At 29.2% G+C, this 26,965-nt stretch overlaps 2 protein-coding genes across 2 annotated transcripts in view; one reads left to right on the forward strand and one right to left on the reverse strand.

Annotated features, from left to right (window-relative positions):
• The window catches only part of LOC107442913 (importin subunit alpha-5), a gene marked incomplete in the record, with an annotated part of 35,636 nt that extends 12,920 nt beyond the window's left edge, over positions 1 to 22,716 (reverse strand). Inside the window, 6 exon segments of the mRNA XM_043039939.2 lie at positions 907 to 971; positions 1,058 to 1,140; positions 6,069 to 6,241; positions 11,138 to 11,319; positions 17,287 to 17,322; positions 22,660 to 22,716. Coding sequence (XP_042895873.1) covers positions 907 to 971; positions 1,058 to 1,140; positions 6,069 to 6,241; positions 11,138 to 11,319; positions 17,287 to 17,316 — 533 coding nt within the window.
• The window catches only part of LOC107454112 (sec1 family domain-containing protein 2), a 67,818-nt gene that overhangs the window by 32,237 nt on the left and 8,616 nt on the right, over positions 1 to 26,965 (forward strand). The gene's annotated exons all lie outside the window — the stretch shown is intronic.

Below are 26,965 nucleotides of genomic sequence, written 5' to 3' on the forward strand. Positions count from 1 at the left end.
AATTTTCTCGCCATTTTTTAAAAAAAAAATTTTTTTTCCTCATAAGATTTTACGATTTTTCTTTCTTTTTTTAAAGATGTTTACCTTACCATTATTTTGGAAATAATCATTAGTGTATTACTTCATTGTTTTTTCTTATTTTTAAGATTATTTCCAAATTTTTATTTTTTTTAGTTGGGTTTAACAATAAAAAAAAAACGGCTTTTTGTAGGGATTCAGAAAACCGGAAAAATCAGTTATCCGGAATAGTGATGGTCCCGACCGTTCCGGTTCCCTACTGTAATAAAATTTTTTAAATAATTTATAAAAAAAAACTTGCTTGTTTCTTAGAGAAATTGTTAATATATTTAGAAAAAACTTTAAAAAATTATGTTTTAGACTTTTAAACATCATGTTAAATCATGTCTACATTAGAAAAAAAAGTAGGCCAAAATATGCATAACTATGCCACTACTGGTCTACAACCCTGCTTCTTCTCCCTCCAGGAAACGTGAGGTACAAATTGCAACTAAATATTTCCTATTCATAACTGGTTAAAGTAGTTACCTCCCACTGACTAAGTGGGGGGATGAACTTTGGTAAAAAAGCGCTGTGGTAAGAGGAGAATTTTTTCATCTTTGTTGCCGTAGCCAAACGGTTAATAGTGCATTTAGCTTTAATATTGGTAAAATTTAAAAGTAAAACAAAAGATAAATTCTAAGTCAGAAATATAGTAGTAATATAAAACATAACACTTAAGTATTTATAAGCTAAACAGAACGAAAACAATTATGGAAAGCATAAAAAAGACAACTCATTGCAATTAAAATTTTATTTATAATTAAGAAATCAATTGGTATTAAAATCTTACCACTGTGATTTATCAGTTCAGCAAGAGTTGGCAGGATCATTTTGATAATGTCAAATGGAGGAGGAATTTCATTAATGCTAATTTTTAACAAAATCCCCATAATATTGCGTAGCAACGGTAGCTAAAATAATAAGAAAATATAATTTTGTCACATTTACGCCAATGCTGCATAAAAAAAGCTCTAATTTCGATCAAAAGTATGCTTACTGAAGTGTTGGGTGTCAGTAGTGCTTGTAGTGGAGGTATAATGTTATTTCTAATAACTAAGTCACTTAAGTAAACACCATCACCTTAAAATATTAAGATTAATTAAATCAACAAACTTTCTAAGACTTATTTCAAATCTAAAAAAAAACTAAAACATCGTCTTAATAATAGAAAGAGAAATACTGTAGTTTTTTTTCTTCTTTTCTTCCAATGGCTGAATTTACTACACTGAATTTACAAAAGGGCTAACATTTGCCATTTCATTAAATAAATTATGATACAATTTTTCTTAAAATAACATTTAATAAAATATAGACACTTTAAAATATACAAAGTACGCACACACCAAATTTAAATTTGCCTTTCTCCTACACATGTATTATACATATGTTCGTTCTTGTAATTTTTTTTCACACGGCGACCACTTGTTAGAATGAGTAAATCAGTTCTCAAAAAAAGTTGTATCGCAAAATAAAAAATTCAAAACACCAAACTTTCCTTGAAACTTTTTCTGTTACCGGGTGAAAACATCCTCCTGCAATCACAGCACTGCCGCCGCGAAATCCAAAACCACTCCGCCTTTCATTTCGCCGGCACCCTCATCATTCTTCCCTTCGGAATTCATCCATTCGGCTCGCTAGTGAGCTTGATCTCCTACTCCCTAAATATAAGTGTACGGCCCCACATCGGAAACCTGTGTGCAGTTTTTGAAGAATTTTTGAAATCCTTTGTTTAGAAGTTGAAATCCTTTGTTTAGCTGTTTGGATTTTTTTTATAGGTAAGCTTTATATTTTGAAATCATAATTATTAAAACACTGTATTTTAAATTATACCTTTGCTTTCAACGTATATTTTAATATATTAACTGCATTCTTTAAATTCCCTAATTTCTTTTTCAAAATCTTTCATTTTTTCCAGTTATTTTTTAATACGTGGTAGCCATGCCTAGCTTTTACTGTTTAAATTATGTCAATACTTGTTAGCAGTGTTTGACTTGATGTTTTAATGCATTAAAAAAGTGATTATTTTTTTATAGTATGTTTTATGAGACACATATTAAATATAGTGGCTTTTAATACAGACAGACTTTTGAATTATACAGACTTTTGAATAGATGCTGCGTTATTTTTAATTTATGTATGCAGACGTGCCAACCTGGGAAAATGAAAAAAGAGGAGGCTTTCGAAAGAAAGAGAGAAATGATCATGCAACAGTGAAATATGCAAAATAAGACACAAAAGTTTTTTAAAAAAAAAGATTTGTAAATAACAACACTTTAGTCTTAAAGGAGACTTTATTTAGTACATAAAGAATAATTAAAGTTATTGAACATATTGTTAAAATTATATACCAAAATTAAACAATTGTCAATATTAATATCTATAATACTGAATAGCAACAACAGTAAGGAAATTTATTTAGCTAATTCATAAATTGATTCAAGCTAGCAATCTTTTATTTAAAAAGAAATAAATAAATGGGCTAAACTATCTTATTTTTAAATATAATAAATAGCAGTTTAGGTAACTAAATAACTACCTTTCTTTAAATAGAAAATTAGAAATTTAATTTTCAATAAAAAATATTTTAGATCGATGATCAAAATTTTTAAAAAATTAAAACAATAAGCTTCCAAAAGAAGCCAATCACAAAGCAGTGCTAACAAAGAGAAGCCCAACTTAGCGGTTGCAGAAAGGAAAGGAGAAACAACTCCTTGATTGGCCAAGACATATGAACAACGTCACAACTCAGACGCATTGAGGCTGCAATTGATGAAAACTGTGTTCAGCGTAAAAATAAGCGGAAAAAAACGGAGATTTTCGAGAAAACCCCAGAGGAGAAAATAACTTATACAAAACTGGAGTCTCCAGCCAAAAGCCGGAGGGTTGGCACGTCTGTGTATGGTTTTAAGTTCAGATAAAAAGAAAATGCATAATGATGAATTTAGAAATATGTTATATTACCCCTATATTTGTATGTGGACGAAATATGTATGTGTTTTCTATGTTGTATGGCACCTAGTACACGGATAAAAAGTCGCTAAATGAAATTTTTTTAGAAATTTTTTTTCCTAATATCTTCCTTTTATCTCCATAATCAGTAAGGATTTATTAATATTTCTGCCAAAGGAATAAAATATTTTTGCGCCTATCAGCAGCAATTAGTAATTTTTGATGAAATCTTTTTAGACAAAACATAATTTACTTTTCTTTCTATGTAGCAGGTATTTATAAATTTATATAACAGCTTTTTAGTCATATTATAAAGGCATATAATTTTATTTTACAAATTTTTTCACTATTTTAATCATTTTAGTTTATAAATTTTACAATGGATAAAAACAAGAAATTCCAAGAGTTATTTGCACAATACAAGCTTGCATTTCCTGAATTGAAACCTAGAAAATCACAACAGATTGCAAGTGATTTTTGGAATGATGAGAAAACCAGTGACAAATTTGAAGCAAAGGTCGATCAAAAAATATGTGATTTGTCTTCTAGCAAAAAAGAAGAGAAAAACACTTGATTCATTTTGGATCATGGTATAATAATACAAATACTTTACTTTATGTGATTTTATTTTAATTTTTTGTTCATTTAATAAAATTTTTCGGTTAACTGTAAATTAACATATTTTTTCCAGAATACACAAAATCTTCAGTTTGTTCGAATGTGAATAGTAACGAAGCCAGCACAAATGAGGCATCATCTTCAAACGAAACCAACAACCTTTGCTAGGATGAGCCTTATAAAAAGTTAGACAAACCAAAATTTAAAACATCTGCACAAGATAAATTATCTCAAGAAATCCATAATTTTGGAAAGTGAAGTGCAAACACTGAAAATGAAGCAAAACACGAATTTGCTGAAAGAAGCAAAAGAGTTGAAAGAAAAGAGGGACTTACTGCAAGAAAAGATAAGTAAATTAAAAATTAAAGAAAGAACAAGAACGTGCACAAAAAAAAAACAGATCCAACTTTAAAAGAAAAATTGTTCAAAATTCAGAAAGTGACAAGTCTGCAGCGTCATTGATAAGAGAAAAGAAAGGAAGACCTACCGTTGAAGAAAATCAGCCTGATCTCCTCAAAACTGTTATTGAAATTGCGACTTACAGAAGTGCAATTGATCCAAAGTGCATAACAGAAACGATTCGTTCTATTAAAACATTAGACGAATTGACCAATGTTTTCAAAACTCAAAATGGTTATAATATAAGTAGATCTGGCATTTATTTACGATTATTACCACGACAATCAAATTCAAGAGAAGGAAAACGACATATTCAAACAGTTCCAGTGAAACTGATGAAGTACAAAATGAAACTCACAATTCCAAGTTTGCAGCTGCAACTATATAAAATTTGGAACTGTTGGCATCAAATTTGGGTCCAAATGAGGTTTTTTCATAAGCCAGGATGATAAAGCCCGAGTGCCGATTGGGATAACTGCTGCAAACAAGCAATCACCATTACTGATGCATGTAGAATATAGTGTTAAATTACCAGATCACGACTGGGTAGTAGCTCCATCTCACAAGCTCATTCCTTTTGTGTAAGCTCTTATCAAAATTGAAAATAATCAAATACAAAAAAAAGTGCAGTGACATAATCGGGACCGACTTATATAACTATAAGATCTGCTAAGCATTTATCATCGACTGCCTATTCGCATGCAGCAGATATTGAGCTTATTTTCGAACTGCCTGCTTTTACTGGATTTTTAAAACAAAATGATGATTCAGTCAATCCTGTGGGGATTTTCACTGTAGATGGATGTCCCGATGAAAACCTATGGTACATTAAAGTCATCCAAACTGCTATCCATCATTTCATAACAAAAAACCTCGATGCATTATTTATAGCCAGTAATGCTCCTGGGAGAAGAGCGTACAATCGAGTCGAAGGACGCATGGCACCATTGAGTAGAGCTAAGTGCCATGATTCTTTCGCGCAATCATTTTGGTTGTCATCTAAACAATAGAGGTGAAACGATTGATAAAGTTCTCGAGGAGAAAATTTTTGCAGAAGCAGGAAAGGTGTTAGCGGAAATATGGTCCGATGTGGAAATTGACAAATTTCCAGTTATGAGTCAATACATTCACCCAGAAAACTCAGAACTATGTTCTTCACAAATTCGAGAAAAAGATCTGACTTGGCAAGCTAAGCACGTGAGAAACAGCCAATATCTACTGCAAATCGTTAAGTGTAACGATGAATTCTGTTGTTCTAAATTTCGGAGTTCAATTCTTAAGCTTGTGCCAAACAGATTTTTATCAGCTCCTGTGCTTATAGCACAAACTGATGATGGACTGGATATTAATCAACCACGAGGAACTTTTCCATCATTATTTTTATCTCAAATGTTGAAGCCAATTGTAAAAGCTGCTGTTAATCAAAAAATAAGTTTGAACTCCCTCACAGAAATACCATACGATCCAGCATGCCCATCGGCAGAAGGTGATATTGAATGCAAAATTTGTCCTACTTGTTGTACATATTTTGCATTTTTAACTTGTTTGAAAAATCACAAGAAAATATGCAAATATTCTTTGCAAATCAACAAAGTAAGACCAGTCTGTGTAGCAGCTCGTCGACAGAAAGAACTTTTGGTTATCCTCCGAAACCAGGAAAATGAAGATGATGCAGAGTGGATCGAAGATGATCTCGTTGATGAAGATAATCTAAATTTTTCATCAATCACAGACAAGATTAACGTTGAATTGGTGTCTCTTGAGAAGCATTTGGAATGTCCTTGGGAAAATACTGTAGATTAATTGTATTGATTGTAGGAAATTATTATGTTATTCAGATAAGATTGTTTTATTTATTGATTCAAAGATAAAGTTGGGTGTTATTGTTTAAATAATTTAAATGAATAAATTATTTTAAATAAATATATTATTTATAATATATTATATAAAAAATTATTTTTCACACACAATATTAATTTGCCACAACTTAATCCCTAAATAGTAATTATAATTGAACTTCAAAGTTGACAATATTAACTTACCTGCAATGTTTCTTAAGGCCCATACAGCTTTCTCTGCAACATTAACATGTGGAGAAGATAACAAACTTATAAAATTAGGGACTGCTTCTGCCTCAACAACAGCTCTTCTTTGGGTGAAATTGCCAGATGTTATAATAGCTAGTGCCCAACAAGCTTCAAATTGTAAGGGGACACTAAAAAATTAAAGGATTGAAAACAAAGACTAAATGCAAATTCTTAAAATAACAATCTGATGTATTAACTTCAGGGATGAGAGTAGTAAGGTCGTAAAAAAGAGGAAATACACATATATATATATATAATATGTAGAGCTGATATTCAAAAATTTTACAAAAAAAGTGCAATTTTTAAACCATGTGATTATAAATCTCAATTAATTTTAAAATTGTATAAATATGAATCAATTGCATGATTTTAAAATCGTGTGAATAAGATTTTAAATTGAGAGAAATATGAATCCTGATATGCAGCTTTTAAATCTTGTGAATATGAAACTGAAAAGACGGTATTTACATAATAGCTGGCGAAAATGGACATTCCCTTTCCTAAATCTCATTTTCGAAAAGGGAAAATAAAGCACTTTTTAAAAACACGCATTAAGAAAAGCACCTTTAAGAGTTGTTGAAAAATGAAAATCAAAAATAAGCACTTTTTAAAAACGCTACACACCATGTTTTATACATTAGTCACTCAAATCAAGGTAAAAAAAATCTTAAAAATTCTACAGTAGTTAAGTACATCCCCCTTTCACCTTTTAGGGACGCAACATGAAATTCATAGATATCTTAATATCATAATCCTTTTTATACTATGCTACCTCACTTAAAAAGCACTTTTTAAAAACGATATGAACCATGTTTTATATATTGGTCACTCAAATCAAAGTAAAATATCGCAAAAATTCTAGATAGTATTTAAGTCCATTCCCCTTTCACCCCCCTTATCCTTTTATAGACACAGCATGAAATTCAATGATATCTTAATATCATCTCATATTATGAGGTAGAAATCAATCCTTTTTATACTATGCTACCTCACTAATGGGGAAATAAAGTTTTCAGAATTTTAATTTGCTGCTGAAAAAAAGACTTAACACAAATACAAATGTAAAAAATTAAATCAAAATCAATCAATATTCTACAGCGTTTATGATTTCCTTTTTCTCCTTTTACGAACATCGTTGAGAAACTATGATATAATAAATGATAAAATAAAATGTATAATAAAATAAAATGTGAGCCAAAAGTAATGATAAATAACAAAATATGGTAACCCAGTTATGAGAAACCGTTCCTGCAATTAAGCAATCCTATCGGCAACTCCGATAGGAGGAATTGCCTTTAGAGTTGCAGTTACACTTACGGTTGCACTTATTTTTCTCTCCTGTGATAGAGGTATAATATAATAATCATTAAAATGGTGCAAATTGTTTTTAAAAAAAAAGTATTTAAAATATAATTTTAAAAATTTGTCAATATACCCCCTTTAAAAAAAAGAGAGAAACTAATAAAAATTTGACCAGTTAAGAACAACCCTAAAAAAGTAAATATTCGTAATATAATCAGAATTAAACTTATCATCAGAATTAAACCTTAACAAAAAAAATTTTAGTGTAAATAATTTAACAGTTAATTTTTATTTAAAATAGAATAAAATAAAAAGGCAGTGTTTTTAAAGGGCATTCATAGGGATCAGGGCAGACAGGCCCTTCTAAAAAGAACACTGATTTAATTTTAAAGACTTATACTTATATAAGACAGGATTATAATGACATTCGTTGCCACAGAAAAAAAAATGAGCAAAATAGTTGCTTTTAGTAGCCTAGAGCATGAAAATAGTTGCCGAAAACTATGAAAATAGTTGCCTAAATAAGACTAAAATTTTATTAAATGACTTAATTGTCTTATACCATAATCCATTTAGTTAAGTTAGTGGCAAATATGATAATTTTTATATAAACGTTAGTGTTAGAGCACTAAATTTGTATATAAAAAACAAAATAAGTACATTTGCAGAAAATTAAATACTTTTAATAACTAGAATTCTTTCAAAAAATATTTTTTCATTAAAAAAAAACACACTTATTCTAAGAAATTTTCCTTTTTATAAATAATTGATTTAGCAAATACTATATATATATATATATATATACCCAGAAGCAGAATATTTTCAAATGTTCTGTCTCAGGACTTATTAATTTATGAAAATGTTCTGCAAGCATTTCACAGCGAAAGAAAGTCAACTTTACGTTAAAATACTATATTTTCATTTATTAAAATACAGGATCATACACAGATACACTACTTCATTTTTTAAACCAAAGCAAACATTCTTGATTTGTTACTTTTTCAATCACTTTTGAGGTAAAAAATTTTGTTAATGACGATGATGGTGATGAATTATTAATAAAATGCCTATGAAATGAAGGTCCGAACATTAAAATAAATTATCTTAGCCTTAAAAATCTTTCGAAAGGACAAGCGCCCAAATGGTGCACCATTTGCAAACACAAACATTCGCTGGTCTGTTGCTCCAACAACTTCTTCATCTCCATCGAAAGCACTTGGTCTTTTAAAAGAAAAATCTGTCAATCATGGATCCCAACAATTCACAAATTGCTTCTGAAATGGGAAGGGAAAATATAAAAGTCATAAATTTTCTGACATTAGAAATCTCTAAATTTAATTATTTTATGGCTTGCTTTAGAAGCTCTCTTGATAAAAATGCTGATCGATTTCCCCTGCTGTCTGCTAAAAACTGATATACCCATTTTATAAAAATGTTATATATAGCCAAAAGCTAGTTCATTAATTTCCTCCTCAGACTAGCAAAGATATGGGAGAGAGATTACTGATAAATGTGCTGAAATTTGTGCAGGGTGTCAAATGTTTCTCTTCTAAAGCAACATTATTCCTGGGAAACAGGAAGTGGTCAAAGCTAGAGAATTTTCATTCGTTTAATGACAATATCAACGTTTTCCTCTTTTTCAAAATATAATTTATACTGCTCCAACATGGAACCAATGTAGATTATCATTTGCATTGCATCTGAGGAAAATATAGAAAGCTCAGAATTATTTAAGACGGAGTGTAGTCTTTTGGAGCTAACCGGCAAATCTGGCAGAGGAACTCCATAAAACATACGTTCCTGGCCCAACATTTGTGATGCACTCTTTGTGTTTAAAACAATGTATAAGGCAATGACTTCACCATATCATGGAAGTCTTTGGAGCTAACCGGCAAATCTGGCAGAGGAACTCCATGAAACATACTTTCCTGGCCCAATATTTGTGATTCACTCTTTGTGTTTAAAACAATGTATAAGGCAATGACTTCACCATATCATGGAAGTCTTTGGAGCTAACCGGCAAATCTGGCAGAGGAACTCCATGAAACATACTTTCCTGGCCCAACATTTGTGATGCACTCTTTGTGTTTAAAACAATGTATAAGGTAATGACTTCACCATATCTTGGAATTCCCCTATGCTTTCTACATTTGAAATGAGGATAAGATGCTCTTTCATAATGTGCAATGAAGTCTTCAAGTTACTGATGTGGTCGGCATATTCCCATGGTAAAAGATCTGAAGTCTAAACCAGTTTTGATGTACATGCTAAATAAGGAAATTACATCTGAAAATAAAAGAATATTGAATAAGTTTCTTTTACACAACAATTTGTCCCTCAGGCAAATCATTTCCACTTGTTTCACAGGCAGCAACAAGGGCTTTGTAATCAATGATGAAAGTCATGAAAACTTCTTTAGAATGGGAGACAAACTTTAAGGTTTTAAAATTTTTTGGTTTAAAAAATGAGGCACCAGTATCATCTGCACTTTGTAAAAGCAATTCATATGCTTTCCCCCACATGAATTCTTTCATGCAATTATTAACCAATGTCACTGCTTCTTGTATAGCATGCGGAATGTTAGCATGTGTTTGCAATAGCTGTAATCTATGCATGGGATCCTTTGAAGAAACAAGGATATCTTTGGAAGTTTCTTCTTCAGATGCATTTAACTGGATGTACTGGCCATCCACTGCAAGGCCAAATAGATGTTTCCTTAAATATGGCAAGTCAAACTTTTCAATAGATTTTAAAATACTTTCACATAAACCTTTCCCAGTTACATCTGAACAGAAGTGATGTTCGACTAGAAAACATTTACTGCAGACATTTTACTGAAGTTTGTATTAGCATGTGTGATGAATGAGGTGAGGGGAAATGTTCTACAAGATTATGAGGGGAAGCTTTTAAACCTTCAAATCATTATGGTCTACAGAAGAATGTATGATATTAGGGTTGGGGATTGTTCTGCATCAAGACTACTGGAGGCAGGTGTGCGGGGGAGGAAGGTTCGCTGGAAAACGCTGTCACTTATTCAAGATACAAATTGTTCTGCAGGACTCCATTTGTTCTGCGACGTACGTCACAGTTTCAGGCACTTTCTGCTTCTGGGTATATACATATATATAATATTGTGAAAAGTGATTGCTCAAATTCAAAATTCATGCATCTTATTATTGTATAAAAAATTGGGTTTTTTTTAAATCGTGCAAAATTTCGTAGCAAAAACTGTTGAAAAGGCGATCAAGAAACGAAATGGACTTACGATAGAATCTGCGCAAATTGAACACATTAAAAAGTGATGACTCAAATTTGCAATCTAAAATTTTTCATTTTTTAATGTTTTAATTATTTTTTTATATTTTATTATTTTTATTATACATTTTTTATTTTTTAAGAAAAGAAATTCAGTGTGTTCAGACGATTTTGCGGGCTGCAGGTTTTCAACCCAATTTATGCTAAAAAAAACATTGCTAGGAGTGCAGAAAAGTCTCCTAATAGTCTCCTTTTCCTGAAAATAGTTGCTTTTTTTTAGCCTTTTCAGGCAAAAAAAAGTTGCCACAGTCGCCTCATGCTGAAAATAGTTGCATTTTAGTCGCCGGCAACCCTGATTTTTGACACTAAAGAGAGTTTAAAAGAAATCAAACTATAAAGAAAATTTAAGCACAGAAAATTTATGGTTTAAAATATTATTAAAATTAACTTTTTAAAATGTTACTCACTTATCATGACATATAAGAACTTGAACGAGCATGGGAACAACTCCTTTAGCAATCATTGTATCTATAGGTGGATAAGTCTCCCTGGAAAGTATCTCTCTGGCATTCTGAGCAGCAATCAATTGTTTATGAGCACCCTGACTACAAATGCCTTGAACTATTTCTTCTATAGACATTCCAGCATCCTATGAAAATAAAATAGATTTGAAGAAAAATTCACTATCAGCCAATTTCTATATCTTTGATGAATATATAGTTATCAATATTATGATAAACATATAAAAGGACGATTAAATGCTGGGGGGGGATTATCATAACTACTACAAGTTGGCAAGAGTTCCGTTTACTGGCTGAGGCAGGACAGGGTGGCCACTCAAATCAGATTTAAAATTTCCCTGATTTTTCCAGGTAAAAATCTTAAAATTTCTAGGTCCGTGTTTTGTTTTTTTTCTTATTAAGTGTAGGATGTGTACAAGAAAAGTGTCTAGTTTATAAAATATTTAATTCAAAATGTCATTTTTTTAACATATCTTGAAAAAAATTATTTTGACAGGATTTTGTTTTTTTATTTTTAAATGTTTTGGTACAATACTAATTTTTAAAAAATTAAGATCACTGTACAGTTAAATGTTTTCGGATTTCAGAATAAAAATTATTGTCAATTGCTTTAAATTTTTTATTTAATTATTTTTCATTTAATTTTTTATTTATTTATTTGCACTTTAGTATCAAACTTATGATAGCAAAATTATATTTAAATTTTTGCTTGCTAATTCCGTAATATTTTATTTTATCATTTAAAAACGGCTTGTGGTGTAAAACAATAGACCAAATTTGATTATTTTTCATCATAAGAGATAAATCAGTAATAAATATGTTAAATTAGTTTATTGTATCCTATTGCACTGTGCAATATGTAATAAAATGCTTAAAAGAAGAATTTCATATCAGAGATTAAAATTATAAAATTTGTGGAAAAATTCATAAATTCGCAATTGAGTGTTGTAAAAGTTTTGTACAATTTTTAAAAAAATATTCCTCATGAATTTCCCCTCACAAAAAAAAAGAACTAGTTACATGCATTTAAAAAAAAAATTTTAATTCTAAAAAGACAAAACTTCTTTGGAAAAAAAAACGCGCTTAAAAGTAGCAGAAATTTCAAAAAAAGAATAAATGTAGCAATGAAGGAAACGAATGAAATAAAAATATGACCACCGAAGGCGACGTCTTCAGAGGGTACCGGCCCCGGTAGCCATAAAACAAAACCTTTTCTATTGAGAGAGAGGCAAATGCCTAAAAAACTTCCTCAGTACCCCGGAGGTTTCGTATAGAAGTCCAGGAAAAAACATAAAATACTTAGAAACAATTAAGAAAAGAAACTCAAACAATTCATCAGAAAATAAAAACTCACATTAACCAGGTCAAACAGCGATTTCATAAGCAATCCGAATGAAAAGGAAACACTGAAACTAAAGAAAACAACTCCCTCTATTACATTGCGCAGATTGAGAAAAAGAAGTCGAAGGAAAGATACATAACAAATTAATGGAATGCTTAACTGGGGCTGCGAGTTTATTTGTTCCCCTGTTAAAAGAAAAAAAGGACATGCCTCTTTTTAGGGTAAAAGGAGGGATAATTTTGTAAATATCATCTCTGGAATGCAAGCAACATTTACGAACTTCAGGGTATCTGCTACATTTTAGATTTTCAAATTCATGACTTTTCATGATTTTCCATGACTAATTCCAAGAATTTTTCATGACTTAACAAAGTTACTATTTTCTAAGACAAAAACGCGACAATACATTAATTTAAAAAAGCATTATAATAACATTAATTGAAATAAAAGGTATAACCAAAACTGCTGTACTCTGCATCTTCATATTTATAGATTTAAAATTTAAAAAACAGAGTTAGAAAGAGTTGAAACAATAAAATACATAGCTGAAAAAAATACAAAAACAAAAACAAAAAAATTTCTGTGGAATTATATTCTAAAGATACTTTTCTTGTTCACCTAAAAGGAAAGAAATACTCCTGATTTTTCTGTTCTCATTTCGGAATAAAAAAAATTCGCCAATGACTGGTTTGCTTCAATGAGAATTTTAAATTGATAAAATTAAATAAAATAAATAATAAAAATTCTTAAATCACAGAAGAGTTTTTAAGATAATTTGCTCTAGAAATCTTTTTTCTTTCATTTTTTGAAAGAACACCATAATTTTTAAAGAACATGATAAAATCATTTTATATTCTAATAAAATATGCCTGCGTGGTGATTTTGTTAGGAATTCAGATATTTGGAACAGGTTGAAATTGGGGAGGGGGGGATTCCATTTTAAAAATTAGATTTTTCGGAGCACCGCAGTGGGGCAAGTGGCAAAACATGGTTTTGGAGCAACAAAAAGCAATTTTGGAGCAGCAAAACAAAGATTTGGAGCATATTTAATAAAAAGAATTAAAACAAAAATTTATTAACAAGAGTTTTTAATTTTGTTCATCAAAAACAAATCTTATATTTTACACTTTTTTGAAGGTCATTGCATAAACAAATTAAGTTTCTTTTTGGTACCTTCCAATGCTGTTAAATATTCTATTATCCTTGACTTAGCCTCAGATAAGAGGATCTGTCCGCTTTCTATAATCGACATGTCTGCATTATTTAATATTTGTCTTTATCTTAAATATTTTTCTTAGCTGTGGCTAAGAGATCTTGAGAAACCTTCAATTTTTTTAGCAAATCAATTTCAGCATCATTTCATCTGCTGTCCTCAGTTTCAGTGTTTTCACATTCTTTTTTCTCACTCTCTAATCAAGCAGAATAATTTTTAAATGCTGCACAAGTCCCTTTAATCATATTCTTTGTAAACTTTAAAGTTATTTAAACCCCCAGCTGATATTTGACACAATCTCAAACCATTAACACTATGCAATTTTAAACTTGCCCTATTGTCAAGTAGCTTTTTATTCACACATATGAACTAAACTAGTACTAAAACCCCTTCAGGGTGGCCACTCAAATCAGAATTCAAATTTCCCTGATTTTTCCAGGTTTTCCAGATAAAAATCTTAAAATTTCCAGGTTTTTGTTCCTTTTGTCTTATTAAGTGTAGGATGTGTGCAAGAAAAGTGACTATATTATAAAATATTTTATTCATAATGTTATTTTTTTAACATATCATCTTGAAAAAAATTATTTATTTTGACAATTTGGCAAGATTGTTTTATTTATTTTTTATAATGATTTGGTACAAAATTTTGAATCAAAAATCATATATTGACCAACAAAAGAGTAAAATTAAATATTAATATATAGTTAGTTCTTAAAACCTTTTTTTATATAAATTAAAATATGTAATAAAAGGTTAAAATGAAATAGAACAAATTAGCATTAATGCAACAGTTGTAAAAATTTGCGAACAAACATTGCTGTTAGCGATTGTAAAAAAATGTGCGATTGGTTTTCTGAGAAAAAATAATTCGCAGATTTCTTTGAATGGGAGCAGAAAAGCTTTCAGAAAAAGAGTGCAACATAAAATCTATTATTATTAAATTATAATCAACTAATTTTTGGAGAATTTTATAAAATTGGAATACAAATACAAAAACATTTTGTCAAAATAGAAAAAAATTACCACCAAAGCATCGGAACAAACTTGAGCCATAAATGGCTCAAGTTTGCCCACGGACAGAATTTAAAAATAGAAGCAAATATCCTAACCCCTTCTNAATCTTTCTTAAATTGCACAGTCCCAGAGCGGTCAAAGGTTTCTACATTCGTTTAGCAACCATGGGAGAATTTTATGTGACATTCTAGTTTAACAGAGCTGTAATAGATCAAATTTTGATGCAAGCAAAGTATCGCTAAGCTGGTGATATTTCACCAGCTTAATTAAATACTTACTTAAAGCATACTTAAATTGCACAGTCCCAGAGCGGTCAAAGGTTTCTACATTCGTTTAGCAACCATGGGAGAATTTTATGAGGTATTCTAGTTTAACAGAGCTGTAATAGAGCAAATTTTGATGCAAGCAAAGTATCGCTAAGCTGGTGATATTTCAACTGTTTGGCGATACATTTCCGCCTGAAAATAGTGGGTATAATGGATGAAATAATTTAAATTAAGAAAATTAGTATATAATTTATATTAGTGAAATTAAAAAAATTATCAAAGAAAAAATTTCCAGCTTTTCTTCCAGAATTTCCCTGATTTTTCCAGGTTTTTATCAAAATTTCCCCTGATTTTTCCAGTATAAAAAAAATTTGCTGATAATTCCAGGTTTTCCAGGTGGGTGGCCACCCTGCTCTTTCATCATGGGCATTCCCATGTGGTATGTACAAAAGAGCTTTAAAAAGCTTTGCTATATGAAGATATTTGATATTTCCCAAATTATATTTCTTCACAAAATAGTTTTTCCAAAACACATCAATTGGTGCATATTCATTTGAGTCAGAAGAATAACCTTCTGGTTCTCCACGTAACAGTAACAAAGATGCCTCTTCAGGTTTTATAATGAATGGGGTTACTGTTGCCAGATATCTTATTGACTTAATAGAAGTGTCTTCCTTTCTCATTACAGGATGCAACACTTTAAGATGGTACAGTAACCTATTCCCAAGAGGCAATGCTTTTAATAACTTTTTTGCACATGCCATGGACCTGGTACCTGAATACATAAAAAAAAATTTCTGAAGAAGATAAGGGTGTCATCACATTTGTGGTATCTAGTTCAACATCTATTAAATTTGAATGAAGTCCCTTCCTGTCAAACTAAGAAAAGCAGAATTCTTTAAAAAAAAACGCCCTAAATTTGCTTAAACTAGAGACACCATTTCATCATACAGCAAGTGAATCAATGGTGTCTCAGTTTGGAAAAGACCTAAAATTTATTTAATATAGCCCAAATATTTCTTAAAAAAGAGCTTTTGGCAAAAGCAATTTAAATAAATACAATATTGATTGGCTCATACTATTTTTTAAATTAATAATTACTTTATTTAATTCTGTAAAAGGTAATTTAAAACTAATTAATTTAACTATTGTTTAATGTTATCAAGTGTATTTTTCTTAAAATTTAAATAAATGTTATTTGTAATAGTAATATATTCAACAAAACATTAACAAGATTAATATTAATCATACCGAATTTATAAAAATATGTAAATAATTAAGCAAACTTTAATAAATTTATATTACAAATGTAAATTAGTGAATGGCCCCTAATAAATTTTTATTAAAATTGGTTACCTAGTTCAGTATTTCTTTAATGAAATGATTAAAAAAATTAAATAATTTTTAAATGCAAATACAATGAGTATTGAAGCTAAAAAAAATTTGTCAGATGTAAATTATTCCATTATCCCTACACCCATTATATTAAACAAATCTGTGATCATTAAAATTTTTTATATCAATTGTTTTAAATCATTAAGAGATGAATTAAAGTATTTTTGAATGACAAATCAGAAAAACATAAGATTTTTTTGCTGCTTTTAAAATTCTGAAAGCCCCTCTCTTCATACTTATTTAAAAATTTTAAATTAAAATCTTGCCTCTAAATATTATTAGGTTTTCTCTAAAACAAAATAAAAGCATTGAAAATTTTGAAAGTAATAAAACAATAAAATGCAATAAGTAAAAAAAATTATTAGTAAAAAAAAAGTAATACAGTGATCCCTCGTTTTTCGCGGTTAATGGGGACCTGAACCTTCCGCGAAAGCTGAAAAACCACGAAGTAGGATTTGCCAATAGGAATTTTCGTGTATGCGGGTACACGAATGTTTTAAATATGTAAACAGTATTCAAACTTTACACATTTAAGAAAAAAATTACAACAGTATACGTATTTACTTAAACGTGTCAGTGCTAATTAGTAAGGTTAATTACAAAACGGAGTGCAGAGTGCTTTAAAGGCACGAATGACACCTTGATCCATCGGCTGAATTAGAGGTGTAGTGTTCGGGGGTAGAAACCCTATCTGCACACCGTCATATTGCAGGTCCGTTGCATGGCCTCCTGCACAAAATGCTCTTTTAATAACATTTTTAAAAAACAGGTTTAAAATAAATTGTATTTATGTATAAACTATAATTTATTAATAAACTATAAATTTAACCACTATAAAATATTGATATCATTAATATATTCTTACCTCAGTGTTTCTGCCTCTTAGAGTAGACATGATTACCTAAAAAACAGGGTAAAAAATTAAGAAATAAAATATATTTATAATTAACAAAATATGATATAAACTTTAAATCTATTTCATAGTTTAAATATATGAGAACGGTATTCAGTGTTCCCACTCAATATTTTAAAAAAATTCAAGGACTTTTCAATGACTTTGAAGCACCTAAAATCAAATTTTTCAAGGACCTATTCGGTATTACAGTTATATGCTGAAGTACATGTCAACCAAATTTTACAATTACGTAGAAGCAGAAATTGTATATTTTTAAAGCACAATGCTTATTTGACAACAACAAAAATATTTATTAAATTTATCAGCTAATAATTCAAATGGTTGATAGTTACATTGCTGTTTCAAATCACTTTTTAAAAAAAATCCAATTGGCATGCGAACGATACTAACCAACATTTAAAAACTATCACAAGTGAAAAATTTAATGAAGTGGATTAGAATTAAATGAAACTGAATTAATGAATAATGCATACTACATTAAACAAGTATAGTAAATAATTGATGAAGTTTGCGTGATTGTACGGTTATTAACATATAAAAAAATTTTTTAATATGTTAGATAAAATTTTAGGTTACGGGAAATGTATATAATTAGATAAAATATCGAAATATATCCATTCAACATATCTGTTTTAATTATAATAACAAATTATCTATTTTGTTACCTCAGAATATCAGTAATGTATTCAGGGTTTGAAAAAATGTGAGGATTTTTGGAGAAAAAAACAGTAATATAGTAAAAGGAACAAGTTTATTAATCCTTTTGTTTTACCACACCTCTATTTACTATATTTATTAAGCATATATATATTACTTATTACAAATTCTTAATTAATAAATATTTATAATCAGTAAAAACTAAAATTTTTTTCTGACTTTTACCTTAAATAAAACTAAACTGGAATAAATATTTAATGGTCTTCCATGTTTTTATAATACCATTAATAGAAAGTGAAATTAGAATTATGTATAATTATAAAGAAAATCCCATTTTTCAAATATTTATCCTTAGAAAAAAGACTGCATTTTTAGATAAATTTTAACTTTATAATTTCAAAAAACAAATTAATCTTAAAATAATAAAAAAACATATATAAAAAGTTTTAACTTATTTTTTTAAAACCAGAAAATAAAACTATTAATTGAACCAAAAAATTAATTGTTGTTTAATGTATCACTTAATAGAAAAAAATAATTCGTTTGTTTTCTTTTTTAAACATGATTAAAAGAAACAAAATATATTATATTCAAAAGAAATCGTAAAAATAATATTTAATAAATAATATTTTTAACTTTTTAATGGCGATAAACTTTCTCAAATAGTTAAAAACTGTCAGCAGATGTTAAGAGTTAACTTAAAAGGTTCATTTTTTTTTTATATATATTATTATACACAGCAGATTCAAAGTATCTACATTTCTCTTTTAGACGGTGATACACTTTTACGAATTTTGTAGCTTTATCTATTCCTAATCTATTTCGTAGTTTACTCCACACCAGACCGAAAGTTGCTGGTGCTGAGTGTAAAGAAAAAAGAATTGGCAGAAATTTTGTGGAAGCTCATTTTTTTTGCCATAATTTCCCACTATTTTTTGATGAAAATTGTTGAATAACAGTATCAAGCATCATTGACTTTGGAAAGTACTCAGGATCGGAAATTTTGAATGCCATAACACCTGGTAGAAATTCTGGATGATGCCTAGAAAGACTGTTTTCTGCTAATTGCTTTTGTTCACCATTTAAAAATTGTCCCCTTGCTTCGGGATCCAGGGTGCATGTACTAATAAATGAGGTGGCTGAATAGCCTGATGGATCTTTTTTCAAAATGTTTATGGGGTTCTAATTCATCACACGATAGTAAGTTAATTCATATTTCAACAGCTTCTGAACTTGAAATGTTTTCTGACTGAAGCTTTTTTAAAGCTTCAGAAACAATTGATATCTGTTTTTCCAAATTGAGAGTTTCTTGGTAAAGCCCATATTTAATATTTTTGACAAATTATTATTAAATTCATTTTGATGTTCAAAAGCAATATCATTTGGTAATTGGGGCATCAAGCAGTTTTTTTTATTTGCCCATCCATGTGCTTGATGCACATTTCTAAAATATGTGCTAACTTCCACGATGTGTCCAATGATAGTATTAGAAGATACTTCTTTTTCAACCAAATTTTAAAAAAACAATTTGTGAAAAAAACCACTAAGTGGGTTTTTTCAAGGTTGGCCCACCCAATAAAACCCGGGCGGGTTTTTACAAAGTGGGCCCACTTGGCGAGCCCTGATTTTGAACATAATAAAATCTATTGCAGAACAATATTTTACAGATGACTAACTAAGACTTACCAAGTTTTATTTTCTTTAAAACATATCCACAACAAGTAAAGCGCGGTTCTTAAAATTTTGTGAATATGCGTAATTTTTATTAAGCATAATTTTGAAATCGCATTTATACGAATCTAGATACACTACATGTAAATCAAAATTATACGAAAGGGGAAGTAAGTCTCGAAGATTGCGTAAATTACGTATTACAATGTGTGATTAGTAAATTGAAATTGAATTGCGGTGTATGTTTCTTAAATCAGAACAATATGAATAGCAAATGAAACAAAATGCACGAACTAACAAGACGTAAATCACAATGTGTAATACATAAATCACTTTAATGTGAATTCTGTTGCGAAATTAGCTAATAGTTTTCATGTGAACAGTGATCATTATGATGCAAATTGAAATTCAAAAGTTGCTTAATAAAGAACAGCTATGTCTGATTCTTAAATCATTTTGATGAGAATTGTGACTGGTAATTCTTAAATCTCTCTTTTGTGAATTGCAATGCGTGATTTGTAAACTGCAAGAATGAGATTTGTGAGGCATGATTCTGAAATTACGTAAATACACATCACGTTATATGATTCAGAAATAACTTTAATTAAAATCATGATGTGTGATCGATAAATCACTTTAATGTGAATCATGATGTGTGATTTATAAAATACCTTAATACGAATTATGATGAGTAATTTGCAAATCACTTTTAAGTAATATTTGATATGTGATTCATTAATTACTTTCACTTAAATCGCAATTCGTAAAACATTTCATATCAGGGTTGGCAAGGTTTCAGAATGGATTAATTCGCAGTTTAAACCGTCCAATCCAAAACCCCTTTATCCAAAACTGTCCAAAATTGTTCCACCACCCTCCAAAATTGCTCCAAACAAAACCACAATTTTATCTGAACAATATTTAAAAAGTAGAATAAACATAGAGCTAATAACATATTAATAATTAAATCTACTGGAAAATATTTGTTTTTAAAAGTATAATGTTTTATTAATATTGTTTGACTCTTCAATTTAAACATTAAACAAAGGAAGATTAATCAGTAATCAAGTTCAGTTGATCCTCTCATTCAATAGTACATAACTGAAGTTTGACCTTGCCATACAGGTTAAGCTATTAGGAACTAAGTGTTTGGTTAGTCATAAACAGGTTTATTTATCTATAGTACTATTCAAGAATACTTTTATTTCATCCGTGCTCAATTCTTTTAGCGTTGTAGTGATACATCACCAGTGTCAGTAACTGAAACCAAAACTATTAATACATTTCTCAGTTATTTTGTATTTCCAACTTAAACTAATATACTGAAAGAAAACACAAATAATTAAGATTCAAAAGGATAAAACTTCTTTGAGAAAAAACGCTCTAAGAAGCAGCAGAAATTTCAGAAAAAAGTATCAATACAAGAAACAAATTAAATAAAAATATGGCCACCGAAGCCGACGTCTTCAGGGGGTACCGGCCTCGGTAGCCATTAAAAACAAAACCATTTCTATTTGAGGGAGTAGCAAAAGCTTAAAATNTTAGTCATAAACAGGTTTATTTATCTATAGTACTATTCAAGAATACTTTTATTTCCTTCCTGTTCAATTCTTTTAGCGTTGTAGTGATACATCACCAGTGTCAGTAACTGAAACCAAAACTGTTAATACATTTCTCAGTTATTTTGTATTTCCAACTTAAACTAATATATTTATACTTAAAACATTTCTTTTTTAAATGGATGTCTTTTCTATCATGCAGAAAATATAACATTTTTTTAAAAAAAATATTGTGAAAAATAAAAGGTTAATTTTTAAACATATTTAGTATTTTTTTAAAATCATTAATATTATTATTTAATATTGCATTATTTATCAGTATTAAAAGCATATTCATATTTAAAGGATTATGTGTTCACTTTTGTTGTTCAATGAATTGTGGAGCTTCAAAAATTATAAACCTTTTCCTATTATATTGTATTTTCCTTTAATAAGTTATAAATTGTATAAAAAATATCAAATATTTATTGATACATGTAATTATTATGTGTACAATGGTTACACCTATAAAATTTTTATCCTTCACCGAAATTAGGTTTTGGACACTTTGAGACAGTTTCACCCAGTTTAAGACAATAAAACCCATGTGTCCTATCCAAAACCAGTTTAGGACGTCCAAAACCCAAACCCTGTTTTATATAAATTCCAATCCGTAAATCAAGAATCAGTTGAATGTGAATCACAATGTTTATTCATAATCAATGAAACCTGTAGAACCAAATTTTACTTATTAGCAGTAAAAACTAAATGTAGAAATTTGATTATAAATGATAAAAAATTAATTATCCTTCGTATATAAATTTAAAAAAATAGGATAATAATATTAACCAGTCATAATAATAAAGTTAACAAATCGAGCATATTTCTATTGAACAATAATCTGGTGTGAAAAATCTAGGAGAGAAAAGCTTTGCATCTTCTTTAAGGATCTTTTTGCATCTTCTTTTTCTTTCCACTTCAAGCATTTAAAAACTGCATCTATTAGAATTTCTATAATCTTCCTTTGAATTTATTTATTATTTTTTTACTGTCTTATTGTAAGAAAGATTAGTAAGTATTATTTTAAATTCTAAAAAAAATCAAGTACTTTTCAAGTACCTTATGGCAGAATTCAAGGACCTGATTTTTTTTCAACTAAATTCAAGGACTTTCAAGGTTTTATTCAAAAAAATTTTTATAAAACTATCATAATTATAAGGGTCAAGTTATAATGAACACTTTTCAAAAATATATTCTTAAAATAACTTACTAGTCAAAAAATGCAGCAATGTAAGTCAAAATAATTGTTTACAACTTAATAAACAAAATAATTAAATAAGCTTTACTTAAATAGTTGACAACAAGATATTAGAAAGTAACAACACCAAACAGAATAATTAAACTGTCTTATTCAAATTTTTTTAATAAATTATGAAATAACGTTTTAAAAAGTTACCGCAATATTTACTTTTTCATTAAATCTCAGCGCATGCTCAATACAAATCCAGAGACCGAATCTAAGCACATGGGCGCATGACGTCACGAACTTTGTTTACAATCAATTGGGTGGAATTTTGATATCATTTTGATATCAATCAATTTTGATATCATTTTGTAATAAATTAGCAAATTTTATACTTTCCTTAAATTTTTGAAGTACTAACGGTCGATTTTCGTGCAGAATAGAGTTCTTATGAACTTTATAGTAAGTTTTGGCTAAATTATAACAGTCTTTAATATTAAAAAAATTCAATTTTTTTATGAGTGGTGAGTAAGTTCTGTTTCATTTTGCAGATGTTGTTTATTATGATACATTCAATATATAATTGTTAATTTTTTTGTTTATATCTTAATAAATTAGATTAACTGTGATATCTGCTTCATAAGTAGGTTAGAATAATTGTCAAAATTTTTTTTACAGTGTGATGAAATGGCTTTGTTTTACGATTATTGACAAATCACACGAAATACGTAAACAAAGTGACTAACTACTGTTTGTCTACGATAGGTACTCTGTCCGCCACAAAGTCTGCGGCAGTCTGGTGCTATGGAAACAAGAAGAGAGCATTTTAGGGAGGGTGGCTTCGATGGAGAGGTCTCCTTTTCTTTCGCCTTCGATGATAGCTTGTATGGGGAGTATACCAGATTGGCTGACTCAGCCACCGGTAGGAGACTTATTTAATCTGATTCAAGAACTTTTTTAAGATTCGCATGAATATTTCTTTCTTACTTAAAATAATTCTCTCGATTCAATCAGTTGCTATTTTTTAAATACAAAGGAAAAAAAGTGAACAAATTCTGACATTTAGGGTAGTACAGGTTTTTTTTAATATTACTTTTTAATTTTACGATATTTATTATGAATGTTCATTGATTGTTAGATGGTTTAATTTCTAAACTTGCACATTTTTTAAAGCAGTTAATTTCTTTTATTACTTGAATTTTCTGGAAAAAGTGAAGAGCTTAAACTTAATAACTCTGATTTTAAAAGGAGATAAAACTTTTGCTGAAATTAAAAATAGTTCACGTTACATATGCCGGAGAAATATTAAATATCTTTGTTTTGATTATTAATTTTGAAATATTTTATTTATTTATTTATTATTATTTTTTTTTTTTGAAACTGAATGCAAGTGACCGCAACTAGGATGAAATCTAAAACTATCAACAATGATTTTTATCAGCACCCATCAAACCATCTGAAATTATCTGAAGTTTTTTTTGCTTAAATTACGTTTTCTTATTCATATTTTATTGTAACCTGTACAGTTTTTTTTCACTATTTATTAAAAACAGTTTTTATTAGCAAATTTATTTTTTTCTTAATAACCAATTTTGTATGATAAATTTATAGATTAGTTATTTATTAATAAAACATTGAGCTGCTTTAAACAATTTTATACAATTTCCATACATATTCCATANTCGGTACTTTCAAAACCTTGTAGAAATGTGTAGCAATAATTTCTAAAATAACGATTGCAAAATAATTTGATTTGCGATAAAATCGTTACAAATAAGCCATGTCAAAAAATGGTTATCTAAATGAGCGATTCTTTACTCGCGATTCGTAATAATATCGTGCTAAAATATCGAAGTTTTAAAAACCGGGCGGAAATGTGCAGCAATAACTGTTGAAGAAAGGATCTAAAGTCATTTAGATTTTCCATGAAGTTTGCACAAATAAAGCGTTTCATAACTTTCAAAAATCGCTATTTCAGAAACTACTTGAAAATGGGTAGCAATAACTACCGAAAAGTCATTGGAATCGGCACATACGAAAAGCGTCAAAAGTGGTAATTAAAATTCGTAAATCGTAATAATGATGTATTAAAAATATTGGGATTTTTAAAACTATGCTGCAATCGTAACCATCGAAAAACTACATTGATTGAGATTGGGTGCGTCAAAAACTTAAAAGTGTAAATTTAAATTACCGAATTTTTATATTATTCTTCAAAAACAAATATTTAATTTTTTCCTCATTTTGTTCAGATTGCAGCCGCGGGCCGCACATCGAGGGTTGGCGGGCCGCATTTGGCCCGCGGGCCGCAGGTTGAGCACCCCTAATGTAAAGTACGAATTAATATTTAAGCAAAATTATCCAAAATTAAGTAGTGATTATAATGAAGTTTTTCTTGTGAAACATCTGCATATTATTTTTCTATCATAAATGAAAATATCATGGGTGGATTTTTATTTTCTGCTTAACCCTTTCTGACTAAAAAAATTATTGGTTGAAAATCTTAGTCTGACAACACATTAGCAACTATGACTGTCATGGTTGCGCTCAGGATTGGGTTTCTCATGACAAAAAAAAAAAAGGCTTTTGACATGATTGAGATAAAAACTGTCAAGGAAACCTTTTTTTACCTTTATGTTATACAGCAGACAATATGTTTCTTATGTGGTCCATTAAATTAAATATTTCCTTTACGATTAAAAGTTATTTTTGCTATTATGCTCATAAATATTTACATAATTATTTTTATATGACTTATTAAAAGTTGGTATTTATACCTTTAAGCCCTGAGGGTGTGCAACAAAACTATAAATCAAAATTTTGCGCTTATAAAATATTAAGAATACGTTTAAAAATTTTTGTACCATACAGATTATATATTGTTATTGATATCCCTTCAAGTTCTATATCTTTTACCATACACCTAGTTATCTGTGTATAATATTGGAATATTTAACCTAAATTTGTAACTAATGAAACTAGTTGAGGTATCAATGCTATTTTAAAACTTTTATTTAATTGAAAACTCACATTAATGCAAACCACAATTGTATATAAAATGGCATTTTTAGTAACCAGGGTTAGAAGCATGTGATTGCAAGTGACTAGTTTTGCATACTTTTCATTTTCTAGTTTCAAAAATACATTATCATAATTTTATTAATATTAAGTCATTTTTTTCTCAAATATCTTTTAAAACTTTTTTTAAAAATTTAATGCTTTGAAGGTTTGAAATACTTTTTTCTTTAATTTTAATTAGTTGAAATGAAACAAAAATACAGTGTCAGCAAAAGTCTGTATTTTGACTAAGAGGTTTTTGGCATGATAGTAAAAATTGTCAAAAACTTGCCAACCCTGATTGCTCTATATGTAAAAAGATACATATCAGCTCTAAATTTTTTAAAGAATAGTTGTTGTGAGAAATCAGTGGAAGCTTAGAAGCAAAAAGTTCCACATTTTTATTTTATTTTATAACCATCGTTGAACAGCCGACCCTGGTTCACGTCATTGGAAGGCAAACGCTTTATCCCTTGAGCCATCAAGGCTCAAACTGGAGGATTTTACATTTTATTTTATAAATCAGTCGTTGAACAGTCAACCCAATTTTTCGGTTTACGACTACTAATGTTCAACTCCGTAGCCTTGTAATTTTGAACCAATCCAGAAGACAAGGAAACTCCTGGATCAGTACCCCCAGACGTATTGATTTTTTATGGGAACATGGAGGACTTTGAGACTCGACAGATTTAACTTGCATCAGTCACCATTTTACTACACGGGTTTCTTCGGCCGGTGAGAATCGAACCCGCAACCTGTAGGACATGGGCCCAGCGCCCTACCCACCAGGCTATCCCGGCCCCCCATATTTCTATTATAATATTTTTGGTTTGCAATATCTTTGATTTGAAGAATCCAAGACTATTCACACTGTATCAGAAAGAGTTAATTGCTATTTTCTGCCCTCTAGCTTTTGAATTTGTTGTCACAGCAGTAATTAAGTTATAAGAGATTTAATAATGGTGAAACATGTTCTGAAATGCTTTTTACTAGGCTTAAGAAGAATGACGAAGTGTCCTATGAAATGAAATAGGTTAGCTAATGAAAGTTTTTCTAATAGGAAATGGAAATCATTTCTAGCAGCTAAAATCATTCATTATACACAAGTTCTATTGCTTACAACAAAATTAGAACAGCTCTGTATACTAAAACTTAAGTCCTATAAAGTGTCCTATGAAATGAAATAGGTTAGCTAATGAAAGTTTTTCTAATAGGAAATGGAAATCATTTCTAGCATCTAAAATCATTCATTATACACAAGTTCTATTGCTTACAACAAAATTAGAACAGCTCTGTATACTAAAACTTAAGTCCTATAAAGTGTCCTATGAAATGAAATAGGTTAGCTAATGAAAGTTTTTCTAATAGGAAATGGAAATCATTTCTAGCATCTAAAATCATTCATTATACACAAGTTCTATTGCTTACAACAAAATTAGAACAGCTCTGTATACTAAAACTT

Source organism: Parasteatoda tepidariorum, chromosome 6 (genome assembly GCF_043381705.1).
Source record: "Parasteatoda tepidariorum isolate YZ-2023 chromosome 6, CAS_Ptep_4.0, whole genome shotgun sequence".
Classification (NCBI taxonomy): Eukaryota; Metazoa; Arthropoda; class Arachnida; order Araneae; family Theridiidae; genus Parasteatoda; species Parasteatoda tepidariorum.